This window comes from Anolis carolinensis, chromosome 3 (assembly GCF_035594765.1).
Source record: "Anolis carolinensis isolate JA03-04 chromosome 3, rAnoCar3.1.pri, whole genome shotgun sequence".
Classification (NCBI taxonomy): Eukaryota; Metazoa; Chordata; class Lepidosauria; order Squamata; family Dactyloidae; genus Anolis; species Anolis carolinensis.
Window position 1 is genome coordinate 119,115,481 of NC_085843.1, and position 14,682 is coordinate 119,130,162.

General features: G+C 38.4%; 1 protein-coding gene across 2 annotated transcripts in view; it reads right to left on the minus strand.

Annotated features, from left to right (window-relative positions):
* cul4a (cullin 4A) overlaps positions 1–12,694 on the minus strand; it is a 40,158-nt gene extending 27,464 nt beyond the window's left edge. For both annotated transcript variants that reach the window (XM_062977280.1, XM_062977279.1), the window contains exons 1-4: positions 12,360–12,694; positions 5,549–5,664; positions 3,746–3,850; positions 3,029–3,097 (exon numbers count right to left, since the gene is read on the minus strand). In XM_062977280.1, coding sequence (XP_062833350.1) covers positions 3,029–3,097; positions 3,746–3,850; positions 5,549–5,664; positions 12,360–12,507 — 438 coding nt within the window. In that variant the 5' untranslated portion in view covers positions 12,508–12,694. The remainder of the gene's footprint in view (positions 1–3,028; positions 3,098–3,745; positions 3,851–5,548; positions 5,665–12,359) is intronic.
* Positions 12,695–14,682: the final 1,988 nt, after the last annotated feature.

The following is a 14,682-nucleotide window of genomic DNA, read 5'->3' on the forward strand; positions in this document are numbered from 1 at the left end:
ATTAAAGAAATATCAAGCACTGCAAAATGAGAATTGAATTTGGATGTTTCAATTCCCTTTTTTATTCTGTTAGTTATCTATAATTAAAATAGTAAGTACCACAGTCTACATCTAGTTACCCAACAATGATAAAGTATGACATCCTTTTCAGCTTGTTATTACAGTAGAGTCTCGCTTATCCAGTAAAAATGTTGGATAATAAGGCTAAATTAAGGAAAAGCCTATTAAACATCAAATTACGTTATGATTTACAAATTAAGCACCAAAACATTATGTTTTTCAACAAACTGACAGAAAAAGCAGCTCAATACACGGTAACGTTATGTAGTCATTGCTGTACTTACAAATTTAGCGCCAAAACATTGCAATGTATTGAAAAAAATGACTACAAAAACATCGACTACTAAAAGGCAGACTGCATTGGATAATACAGAATTCTGGATAAGCAAAGGTTGGATAAACGAGTCTCTACTGTACTTCCATTCTTGCTGCTAAGCATAAGTAGAAGCAGGCTTTCCTTACAGTGGCATCTATTCTGTGAAATGGCGTCACGATGACAGAGTCCCAACACCCTTTGGGCATGCCAGTTGTTACATGGTTTAAGAAACCTATCAAGAATTTCCTCTTCACCTAGGTCTTCCTAGACTAATGATGCTGTGCAGTTTTTAAATGATTGAATTTTGTGTTTTCTGTTTTACAGTAAATGTAACTGATGAGGATTTTTATATATTACTACATTTTATAAATTTTAGCATCTTCTATGGTCTCTTGATCTGCTAATGTAAATTACTTAGTATTTTTTAGATAGTGTAAGCACTCTGTGCATTGTTTAAATAAATATGTATACTGTCGTTTGTAAATATTTAATTACAGATATCAGAATCTTTTCTGCCATCTTTCTGCATTAGAGTGGATTTGTCAAATCATCTTCAGATTTGTGGTCTAGTATGGGAATCTGACAAAAGTTTGTTCTTATTGCGCCACAATGGCAAGACTTCTGTATAACACTGTGTCAGACTGCTCTTTCCCATTGAATTTTTAATTGCTAGACACTCCATCATCTTCTGTTAACAACAAAGGAGGCTGAGAGGAAACACTAACTTGCTACATTATACATTTCCCCTTTAACTTTGCCATTTGCAGTACCTACTACCCTGATTCCCCCAAAATAAGACCTATCATGATTTTTCAGCATTTCTGAGGATGCTTGAAATCTAAGCCCTATTTAAAAAATAAGCCCTAGATATTTCATTTAAAAAGTCAATTTGGAAAAATATGACTGTCCCTGAAAACAAGACCTAACACATCTTTTGGAGCAAAAATTAATATAAGACCCTGTCTTATTTTAGGGAAAACAGGGTAGGTGCTACACTAGTACACCTATTTACTTGGAAGTCCCAATTGTTTTGATAGTGTTTACTTCCAAGTATGTAAGTTCAGGATGTCTAACAGAAAGACACAAAATTTATTCTAATCAAAAACAAAAATGACACACTGTGCCTTGATTTGTTTGTTTGTTTGTTTTGGTCAGTAAAGGAAAGAAATTAAAATCTTCATAGTATAACCACTGTCTTTTGCAGTTTAAGATGAATACTCAGTTCAATCTTCTGTGAGCCAAGAAGAAAATATATGCCCATTAAGGTTTCCTTCTTTCTTTTTCTCTGCCCCCAATAGCACATTTTCCTTCAGGTTTTAGCAGAAAACACCTGTTTTCCCTGTACATACCCACTTTCTGTTCTGAGAAAATGGGTATATAACAACAGAACCGAAGGTTCCACAAAAATAATGAGTTCATACACCATACATGTCAGATCTGAACTCAGTACTTTTTGTCAATTTTATTAAAACAATACTGCTTGAGTAGGAAAAAAAACTGTAATTGAGTTGTTTTGTTTAGTAGCAAAAAAACAACTTTAATTCAAACCCTTACGGAGACTTCACAAATTCCCTATCATCAAACAGCTAGTTGTTAATGAGCTGTGATAATGTGCAACTGAGTTCTGAAGCCAACCTGCTGGAATCTACACCACACTGTTATGCAATCTCTTATTTGTAAAGTAAGGTGACAACTCAAGAACTCTGTTTAGAAAACTGGCTGCAGTCATGGGAAATTGGACACAACTGAGTCAATCTGAAGTAAATGAAAATTAAATGACTGCTACCCTTATGTGCCTTGAGATCAGCTTCGACTTAGGGCAGCCCTATAATATTCAGAAATTTACCATTGTCTTCCTCATTGGTTGAGAGACCATGATTTGCTTACGATAACCCAGTGAGTTTTCATACTGAACAGGGGTATGGGCACTAATTTACAAGGGTCCTAGACCAACACTAGTTGCATTGGTCATGATTAAATATAACTATGAATCTAGCTCACAGTAAAATTAAGATTATCTACATTGAAAAATTATGGAGTTCCACACTGCTTTAACTACCATAGCTTAATGCTATGGAATCCTGGTTATCATTTGATGAGGCACCAAGACTTCTGCGCAGAGGAAGCTAAAGATCTTATAAAACTACATTCCCAGTATTCCAGAGCATTAAAGCATTGCAATTAAAATGGTTCCAATTGCATTAATTCAACATAGATGCAGCCATAAGTGAGAAACTGAACTAAATGTGAGACAGTAAGTAAGTGAACCCAATGCACATTTGTGCAAAGCACAGAAAACCCAGTAATTCCTCTATCAATAATGCTACAGGCTTTTCCTTAAGTAGTGACTTAATTATGCAAGGACTGTAATACAGACTGAATTAAGACATTAGTCTGTCCCTGTACCTCAAAGCTATAGAATAATATCAAAGAACTACAAAGGTCAAAGTAGATTAACATGTATCATACAGGATTACAGCTAACACAAATTTTCATGTTTAATTTTTGTTGGCTTTTTTCCGATAGTCAGACATTGAACTGAACTGCCCAAACAGTCAAGCCAAGTTGAACTGACTGAGGAGGAGAAGCAAATCTACAATATGACTTTCCTTAGGATGAGTTTTTAAGGAACACACAATGCATATGACCTACCATTTGCCTGCAGTGATCTTGCCAGCATTTGTTTATTTTTTTTAAAGACAGAACACTATCAAGAGAATCTGTGCTGAATATATTAAGAAAAAATATTTTGAGACAAGGCATCAGTAATCACATTTGCTCAGTGAAACACTACATAGATTTGAAAAAGAAGTTAGGATTGCAACTCAAATTCTGAACTGTAATTTCAAACCGATCTCTCTCAAACCAGGAGGAAGAATAGTTATATTTGTACAGCAATACTTCCACGAAAACCTTAGAATATAAAAGAGCCCACAGTTAATCTGATACAGACTAATATAAGTGCTATAAAAAGAAGATAATTTTTTTTCTTAAGAAAGAGAAGCCACTGAATCCAAAACTGTTTCATAGTTTCAGATTGACAGATCAGTCTGCACTTCGGAACACAATATAATGCCAACTAAGCCAATTCCTATTGGACTTATGTGAGAATCCAACAATATATGCACAAAATTGTCTCACTTCAATGATTTTGCAAAAAGAAGCAATATGTTGTAAACAATAATGCACAGATCTACATTTTATAAAGTGAATCATATGTATTTGATATACCAGAAATTCTGGATATCATAGTACTTCATGTATCTGATGAAGTTGGATATAGACCAAAGAAGTTGATGCTATAATGAACGTGTTAGTCTTTGTGACACAGTCTCTCTGACATTATCTGTGTTTAGACATAAAAGGATATTCCCTAAATAGAAGTATTTGTGCTTTCACATGATCCTCACAAACTTGTCTTAACTGTCGGTACAGTGTAGGCGATGCTTTGTAAGAACAGACATTTTCAACAGCCTGGAAAACATAAACAACATAATAGTAAGTTAAAGAAAATTAATGCAGTCTGAATAAATCATAATTCTAAAAATATAATTCTAATAATTTTCATGCTACAATCATAGGTTTACAGTGCATTAAATGAATTTTTTTCAAAGTCATACATTTTAACTGAAAGCTGAAGAGAAAGCATCTCCCTTAATTTTAAGTGCTAACACTATTTTACTACATATAGCAAAATCAAAGGAAAGTATGAAATGCGGAGAGAAGGAAGCACAAAGGAAAAATACTAGGGAAAAGACAGAAAAACAGAACATGCAGGAAAGCTTCAATCCATGAAAAATTCCCAAGGTAAAGCAAAGGAGAAAAAGGAGTTCTGCTTCCTCCCTCTTTCACACAGAGAAACTGTTTGAACTACATATTACTTGAACATTAGTAATAAAACAATAATCACCCCACCTGAGAACTGCAGGCTAATTTAGGGTGCATTTACATCACAGAATTAATGCAGTTTGGCACCATTTTAATTGCCATAGCTCGGTGCTATGGAATCATGGAAGCTGTTTTTTTACAAGGTCTTTCGCCTTTTCTGCTAACGAGTGCTGGTATCTCAACAAACTACAATTCCCATGTCTCTGGTCTCCAGAGTCATAGTCCAATGCTCAAACCACTATACCAGGGGTCCCCAAACTAAGGCCCGTGGGCCGGATGCGGCCCCCCAAGGTCATTTACCTGGCCCCCGTCCTCAGTTTTAGACTTAAGCTCGCCCAAAGTCTGAAATGACTTGAAGGCACACAACAACAACCCTAATTAACTTGACTATCTCATTGGCCAGAATCAGGCCCACACTTCCCATTGAAATCCTGATTGGTTTATGTTGGTTAAAATTGTTCTTATTTTTAAATATTGTATTGTTCTTTCATTGTTGTTGTTTTTTAGCACTACAATTTGTTCGTATTTTTTTTCAAATGATAATTTAGCCCCTCAACAGTCTGAAGGATTGTGGACTGGCCCTCTGCTTAAAAAGTTTGAGGACCCCTGCACTATACCATGCAGGCTGCATAATCCATCTATATATCATTTTATTTCCTTCCTTTCTCAAAAAAACCCCTGAAGATATTATCAGACCAAAATCTGGAGAAACACCAAAAAACAAACAGATTAATAAAACAGAATTCCAAAGCCTAAAAAGATAAAGAAAAAAATAAAAATAAAATGGTCATTAAAATGCTTAGATTACAGATCTAGTGGTAGAAAGAAGATAGAAAATGATAAAGGGTGCATCTGAAATCCTGAACAGTCATTCCAAACTGTATAAAATTTTGTTATAGGCCCTTGTCTGCACATTGATAACCATAATGCATAAACATGTTCACTGGAACTTCTTGACACAAGGGAATCCAAACCATAAATCACAGTATACATCATCTTGATCTATGAAATGCAATGGGGAACTGCAGCGCTGAATACATCCCTCTGCAAGTTTCTCTGCAGATTGAAAATTGCGTACCAGGGGAAAGGAATTTGGTTAGCCTTAGGCAGAAATACTAGACACAGTCATTGGACATCATAGTTTAAAATTATCTCAACTGATTGAGAATAAATTTTCTAAAGTTTTATTTAATTTAAATGGGTCATTGTATCTCCCCAAGCCACTATAACAAAAATATTCATCTTGTTAACATATATTCTTTAAAAATAACTTGCAACTCTTACTTGGTATAGCTCTTCAAGATTATATTTAATAGATGTGCTAGTCTGAATTGCTCTGACTGCTTCATGAAGTTTCTGCCATGTTTCTCGAGTATAATTATCAGGCAAAGTGGGTCTCTCTGCAAAACAGAAACAGAACTACTTTAACACGTACAATAGTTTTCCAATTTTATATTTTAAGAAACGACCATAATAATTCAGGTTTATAATACTGTACAATATTTTTATTTTCATAAAGGACTTTGAGATTCTGGGAAAAGCAAAATAAGGATAGAGCTTCAATACTGGGAATATCTGTACAATACTATATATATCTGATAAGTGATTTGATTGCATACATTTTAAAATTCAAATATATAACTGAATGAGTTAAGAACATACACTATTTAAACTTCATATAATAAAGTTAATATAAATCAGAAGTTCCATGCAATTACACTGAAAAAAAACCCATCACCTGTCTGGCTAAAGCATCATTTCCAACTACAGTATGTGCTAGAAAGGCATATCTGTAGCAAATGTATTTTGCACAAGTGTATTATAATCTCTTACAAAGGCTTACATCCTACTCATTTGCTTGAAATTAAGTCTACTAAATGCAGAGAGATTTAATCCCAAATAAACATGTACAGGATTAGTATACACGTGTAGATCTGATATACATGTGTGCTTGGCACATTATCTCATTTCTTGAACACTTATGTTATAATCATTATAGCCTTCAATAATAATAATAATAATAATAATAATAATAATAATAATAATAATAACAACAACAATTTTATTTGTATCCCGCCACCATCTCCCCCGGAGGGGACTTGGGGAGGCTCACAGAAATATCGAATACAAAACAATAACAATATACAATACATCAATAAACAATAACATGCACCAATTGTAGTATGTGCACATTAACCAAAAAGAATAAAAACACACTTATTAAAAACATAGAATTTAAAAACAGTGAGGTTGTAATAGTAGATTAGCAAAGTGCACATTATAAGTCGTAAACTCAAAACATAGATAAAGTGCTACAGATTTGTTTGAGGTCAATTTGGGATGAGAGGAGCCCTGAGGTAATGTCAGATAACCAGGAGAGGTGTGACCAATGCAGGAAAGGTCGAGGAATATAGTTATGATTATGATGGGGATGGGAGATCTTAACCAAAGGCCTGGGTGAAAAGCCAGGTTTTCAGGCTCGTCTGAAACACCATCAGGGTAGGGGCTTGCCTGATCTCCCTAGGGAGCAAGTCCAGAACCAGGGGGCCACTACAGAGAAGGCCCTCTCTCTCATCCCCACCAACTGCGCTTGTGACGGCGGCGGAAGCGAGAGGAGGGCCTCCCCCGACGAACGAAGAGCTCTGGGCCAGAATTTCTCCCCAAAACACAAGACCCAGGGAAAATGTTGTTTGATTTTAAAAGCTTAGAAGTGTCCACCCTGGTTAATACTTGGATAGGAGATCACCAATAATCACCTTTACTAAGAGCCTCTATGAAATTCATTGGGTTGCTATTAATTGAAAGGTGACTTGAAGGTATCTGTACACACAACCAGCACTTCATCCCACTTCTTTATTATTCTGAGCCATTTTCCCATTTAAAAGATGTTTAAGATGTTTTGTGCATCTGATTCCTTCAATCACAGCCACATCAATATAAGGAGTTGGACAGAGTTATTTCTTACCATGCATCACCAAGACTATATCAAGCTCTCTTTTAAGGGCCAGACAATTATGATTCTGTCCCTATTTTTTAAAAACTAATAATCCCATATAGAAAGGGGATTATTGGTTTGAAGTCTGATTATCTGAAATTAGCCATACTGAACAAGACATAAGCAAAGAATGCAACTCTATACAAGTTGGTGAGCAAATCCCATTGAAAATATTGGGACTTAATTATGCGGTACCAGGCAAATGTTTGGACTGAAAACTTAAAAATAGTTTCTATAGATGATATAACCTAAAGCATAATTATATATCCCTTAACTTGTTTCCAATATGACAAGACACTGAGGGGGGGGGGGCAGAGAGGCAATTTTTTTTTAAAGAAACCATGTTTTATTAAAATTTTGCAGAGCCAAAATTCAGAGAAGTGAAATTTCTTGTTTGGATTTTTAACACTCTAGATTTTACCTAGCAAGATTAGGCGAGGGCTGAGGTAACAGGTGTTAAATCATATACACTTTAAGTTTACACAGATAAGTTCCTCCTGGGGATATTTTAAATACTCATACATCAGACAGTATCCAAGGTTTCTAATCTGTTGATGACTAGCAGTATGAAACAACTGGGTTCCATTTAGAGGGAATGAACAAATATGAACACAAGGATATGACCTGACACATTGTGACTGTTACAGCTGTTGGCACATGGTAGATATACTACTTACTCAAAGGCAATTTACCAAGATAGGAGTAACAGGGGAGCTAAAGATAGGACCCCAATCTGCCAGGAGAGCAGCAATACAAACTAATATAATTTCCAAAGGCAGTGAGAGTGCATCATTTGAGGTTTTGTTTCAACACTTGGGGGGGGGGGGGGGGGTTGAAAAATGCAATTGAAAACCATTTAAGGATGAGATTCAAAGGTAGACACAGGGCCATCTGTGTAGCAGCAACCCACTTGTGGAAAACTTATTGCAAGTTTAGATAATTTCCTGTTTTAATGTACTTTACAAAACTGATGAAGGCAGTACTTCTCTGCCAGGTTTTCATGTTCATGTTGCTCTCTGGTTTTATTTGAGTTCTCTATTTTTATGTAACCAGGTTTTCTTGTATGTTTAGGGCTGCTGGGTTTGTTTCGTAGTCTGATGCAGTTTTATCCTATTATTCTTAACTGTACATTGCCTCAAGTGCTCAATGACTGGATGGGCATCCAAAAATATACTAAATAAATAAATAAAGCGAGGAAAGGGCAGCAAATGTCACATGTCAACAAACAGAGAGGCTTGTGCTCGCTGCCAGGTGCTGATCTGACCTAGGCCCACTGCCAAGCACCTTCTCTTTCATTCCTGTATGTTAGGCCAGGGGAAGTTGCTAAGAATCCTTGATCTACCTAACAAAGAACATGCCCTCATGACACTATGTGTCTGTACTACTCCTTCAAGTGAGGCATATTTGAAAGTCTGGATGCAGCGATGCACACAAATGTAGGTGACAGATCAACAGTGTAAAAACAATATGCACATCTAAGTGGTGACTCAAGTAAGTCAACAAGACTGCCTTCTGCAAAAGAGGCAAACCTCCAGATAGACACGTTTTCACAAATCTGTTTCAGCATTTACATTTTTAATCCACATATAAAATCAGTTCTCCAGAATGTAGTGTATATCTATCCAATGTAGGTGAAAGTGTTCATTTTGGTGTTTTATCTTGAAACTGAATGATGGATATCATTACTCAAATGTCACCATTGAAAATTTTTAAGGCTGTCCATAGTGACATTAGTAAAATTATAATGCCACCCATAAAAATATAATTGAAAGGTGTGGATAAGGATTTAATATTTTTCATCTCAATGAAGTGCTATTAAGGCTGCTGGCACACACAAATAAATAAATACATACTAGAATTACAGTGTCCCGGTAAGAATACAATTGGAGGCTCAGGAGAAGAATTCTCATTTCTGCTCTCAACCAATAAAATGCTAATAAGACTTGACACACTACAAGCGTCTGGTCGGTGACACCTTCGTAACTAACAGATTTATTATGGTGTATGTGTCCTGAGCATGAACTGCCTATTTCAAAATATAGCTTGAGCATATATACCTTATCTGGAAAGCCGAAATATTTCAAAATTGTTCACATTGTGGCTAAAATAGTGACATATTTTGCTTTCTGAGGGTTCAATGTAGACAACATTATTTTATGTATAAATTAGTTTAAGGCATGAGGTGGATAGGAAATAAACAAATCTCAAGTTTACTTTTGGATCCCACCTCCAAACTATGTCATTATGTATGTTTTTCCAGTTGTTTGAGAGTTACTATTAAAAATAGGCCTAGCGAACACTATACCCCATACTATAAACTCTATTGATTTGATATTAATACTAAAATACAGTAACTGAAACCAAATAAAGACAAACTTAACATAACACAGTTTACTGTACTATAAAAATAGTTTTTTTATTTAAGGTATTAACCCTCCGTTAACCAGAACTCAAACAAGTGGCAAAAAATAATACTTTTTAAAAAGCCGATAAAACTGCATTAAATTGTTGTCATTTGCTTTTAATTTTTGTATTTCAATATTAATATCAAGTCAATACAGAGCTTATAGTATGATATAATATGCGGTATATTACAGTCTTAGGCCCCTTCCACACAGCTGTATAAAATCCACATTGAACTGGATTATATTGCAGTGTGGACTCAAGATAACCCAGTTCAAAGCAGATATTGTGTATTATCTGTCTTGATATTCTGGCTTATATGGCTGTGTGGAAGGGCCTTTCCTGACAGTCAGCTACAAATATCTGAATTACAAACAACTCATAGTTAAGAACGGGGGTTAGACAACAGGAAGTGAGAGAAATCTACCCCTTGAAAGGGGAATGCACTCCTGAAATAGCTATCACCATGGGGAAAAGGTGTCTCCACTGAAGCTTTCTCAACAATCCTTGTTTCCACAACAAGTCAATTTTTTCAAAATCCAATGACTACAGGGACAGAAAGTGGGGAGAAATCTTCTGAACAGGCACACAGACAGCAAAAAAGACACCACTGGGCTGTTAACCCTTCTCTATGCTATCCAAAGCACACACACATACCCAAAATAGGTTTTGTAGGTTTGTTCTTAAGTTGAATTTGTATTTAAGTCAGAACACACACACACACACACACACACACACACACACACACACACACACACACATATATATATATATATATATATATATATATATATATATATAAACCTTTGGATAGTATAAGGATGGGTTAACACCCTTGTAGTGCTTGTTTTGTTCAAAAGATTTCACCTCACTTTCTGTCCCTGTGAGAATTGGATTTTGAAAATGTTGGCTTGTTGTGGAAACAAGGACTGGCAATGAAGCTTCAGTGGAGACACCTTTTCCCCATGATGATGGCTCTTTCAGGACTGAATTTCCCTTCCAAGGGATAGATTTCTCTAACTCTTTGTCTCATCCCTGTTCTAAACTAGGAGTCATTTGTAAATCAGATATTTGTATCTGACTGTTAGTCAGACTGTCTGTAATATACCGCATACTATACCATACTATAAACTCTGTCTTGACTTGATATTAATATTGAAATACTTAAACCAAAATTACCTGCTCCGGACATACATACAAATTGAACTTAAGAACAAATCTACAGAACCTATCTTGTTCACAACTTGGGGACTACCTGTATTAGTTCTGTCTGTTTTGAATAGTAGTTCTCAGGCAATCAGAAACTATATTGACCTGGGTCTCCCAATTCCCAATAATGGAGGCCCCTTCCACACAGCTGAATAAAATCCCACATTTTCTGCTTTGAACTGGAATATATGGCAGTATTGACACAGGTAACCCAATTCAAAGCAGATATTGTGGGATTTTCTGCCTTGATATTCTGGTTATATGGCTGTGTGGAAGGGCCCTGAGTCTACACTGGCATATATTCCAGTTCAAAGCAGAAAATGTGGGATTTTATTCAGCTGTGTGGAAGGGGCCTCAGGGCCCTTCCACACAGCCATATAACCCAGAATATCAAGGCAGAAAATCCTACAATATTGGCTTTGAACTGGGTTATCTGTGGCCCCTTCCACACCGCTGAATAAAATCCCACATTTTCTGCTTTGAACTGGGATATATGGCAGTGTGGACTCAGACAACCCAGGGCCCTTCCAGATAGGCCCTATATCCCAGGATCTCAGGTTTTATGCTTTAAACTGGATTATATGAGTCTGCACTGCCAGGTAATAATAAACAGAAAACCTGGGATCAGATATAGGGCCTGTCTGGAAGGGCCACCAGTTTAAAGCAGATACTGTGGGATTTTCTGCCTTGTTGTTGTATTGTTTAATTGTGATTTTTAAATGGTTGAATTGCTGTTGTGCTTTCTACATGTTTTATTAAGTTATGTATGCATGTATTTATTTGTTGGCATTGAATACTTGGCTTTTATGATGTTAGCTGCTCCAAGTTCTCTATGGGGAGATGGGGTGGGATACAAATAAAGATGATGATGATGATTATTATTATTATTAAATTCAGGGTTATATGGCAGTGAGGAAGGGGCCTGAGACTACTGTCTAAAACAGGCTTGGGCAAACTTGGGCCCTCCAGGTGTTTTAGACTTCAACTCCCACAATTCCTAACAAGCCCGTAGGCTGTTAAGAATTGAGGGAGTTGAAGTCCAAAACACCTGGAGGGCCCAAATTTGCCCATGCCTGGTATAATAGGCCTTTGGTCAGTCTTCCTCTGTATGGAGACTTTTGGGACACCCTGTATTCCAAAACCCTGTCTTGCTTTGTGGATAGACTCCACCTGTCCTGTTAAAAATGGTGTAGAAGGCACCATTTTGCCCCAACCCCGAAGAGGTGTCACAGGGTCCTTCCACACAGCCATATAACCCAGAATATCAAGGCAGAAAAACCCACAGTGTCTGCTTTGAACTAAGTAATCTGAGTCCACACTGCCATCTATTCCAGTTCAAAGCAGATAATGTGGGATTTTATTCAGCTGTGTGGAAGGGGCCACAGCTCTCCACAGCTTTTGGGGGCCTAGCCCTTCCTGAGGGGAGAAGGGGCAGGGAGGCGAAGGGAATAATGCCAAGGCTCAGCATAGCCTCGGGCCCACACCCACCTCGGAAGTTTTTGATGATCAGCTTCTTGGAGGCGACGGCGCCGCTTCGGCCCCCGGCCAGGGAGGCGGGCTTGGTGAGCCCGTTGGTGTGCCCCACTAAGGCCGACAAGTGCCGCTGCTGCTGCTTCTTTTGGGGCTCGCCGGCCATTTTCGGGGCTCAACGGCGGCTCTGTCCTCCCTCCTGCCCGGCCCTGGGCCTCCGGGAAGCAGCCAGCCGCATCTCCTCAGGGCCGGAGAAGGAAGGAAAGCAGGCAGGCCTTCGCGGGGAGGAGAGAGGGAGCGAGAAGCCGTCCTCCGCGGCGCCTCACAAAATGGCTCCTCCTCCTCCTTTGGTGAAAGGAGGGATCACGGCGGGACAGAGCGGGCGCCTCCTACACGCTGGGACTGGCGCGGTTTGGCACCGCTTGCAAAGCCATGGCTCGGTGCCATTGAATCCTGCGCTAAAGAACTCCTAGGCCCCTTCCACACAGCTGAATAAAGTCTCACATTATCTGCTTTGAACTGGGATATATGGCAGTGTGGACTCAGATAACCCAGTCCAAAGTAGATCTTGTAGGGGCCCTTCCACACAGCCCTATATCCTAGAATATCAAGACAGAAAATCCCACATTATCAGAGTGTGGACTCAGATAACCCAGTTAAAGCGGATATTGTGGGATTTTCTGCCTTGATATTCTGGGTTATAGGGCTGTGTGGAAGGGCCCCTAGCCTGGCTGCCAACCCCGATACCATAGCAAGGAGCCGTGGGAACCAAAGTGGGGTGAAACTGCATCCATCATACATTGTAGTTGCCCCCTCCCTCCAAAGATGGCAGATCAAATCCAGTAGCCACAGATTTTGTGTTGAGAGGGGTCCAGGGATTAAACCCCAAGGGCCACTGAATGCTATACATCAGGCATGGGGAAACTTTGCCCCTCCAGGTGTTTTGGACTTCAACTCCCACCATTCCTAACAGCCTACCAGAAGATATCTGCTGCCACAATACATCTGTTACTGTAGTCACAAACCGCAGCTGAATATCATTGGATCTGCTGGAATTTGTTCTTTAAATTCCCTGGAAAGCATACAATGCTCCTGAAATGGAGATGCCCTGGGAGGCACATGGCCTTCGGAACAAACCTGTTGAGCAAATATGACCAGATTCTAAAGTGCGTCACATTTATTGCTTTCGGGTTAAAGGCCGAAGCAAAAAACACAATACAACAACATAAACAAAGGAATACCCAGTAAATTTTATCCTCCAAGTAGGCATTTATGGGTTATTTTAATGTGTTATTTTTTATTAATTTTATGCTTGTTTTAACCTATGTGCTTGAATTGGTTTTACATGTTTGTAGTTATATGTTGTATTTTAATTCTATATTGTACCCTACTTTGAGCCTTGATGAGATGTAAGAAATAATGGAGTTGCCATAATTTGACAGGTGACTTGAAAGCGAATGCATACAGAGAAGAAACATTGAATCAACACAATTTATGCATTTTGTTCAGCAGTTTATTCAAAGGGCCTTGCCTAGCTGAGATTCACAGACTTCTCAGTGGGAAAGCGTATTAATTCCAAATTAAAATTACACTTTATAAATCATTGATTAGTTAGCTCCAGCTCTGGTCATATTGGAATAATTTAAATCCCTACTCTTGTCGATGTAAGTCTAGGGGTGTAATCTACACTGTAAAATTAATGTAGCTTGACACCACTTTGACTGCCATGGCTCAATGCTGTGCAATCGTGGGGAAAGTAGTTCCGTGAGGCATGAGCACTATTTTGCAGAGATTAAAGACCTTGCAAAACTACAACTCCCATGATTCAATAGCATTGTGAATTGGCAATTTAAGTGATATTGAACTGCTCTACACTGTAGGGCAGGCTTGGGCAAACTTGGGCCCTCCAGGGGTTTTGGATTTCAACTCCCACAATTCCTAACAGCCTGTTAGGAATTGTGGGAGTTGAAGTCCAAAACCCCTGGAGGGCCCAAGTTTGCTGTAGATGCATCCTAGATCTCAACCAATATTTGGGATTTTATATGTAAGTATGGAATTATATGCAGTTTCGCAGGCAGATGCCTAGAGCGGGCAGTAGCAGCATATATTTAGCATCACAGATCCTGTTGTTGGCACCCTATTTAGCCTGGAAGAAACGCCTGTAAGCACTCCAGCAGTGCATGAACTCAAATGAAATCCCTTTCGCCCTAAGCCGCAAATGGCGCGCTGCTTGCCACTTAATAGGCTTTGCCTTGCAGCGGGATACAGCTTGGCCACGCCCCCTCGGCGTCTGCGTTGTGGCCGGGGAAGTCACGTGAAGAGGAGAGTGGGCGGAGCTTTG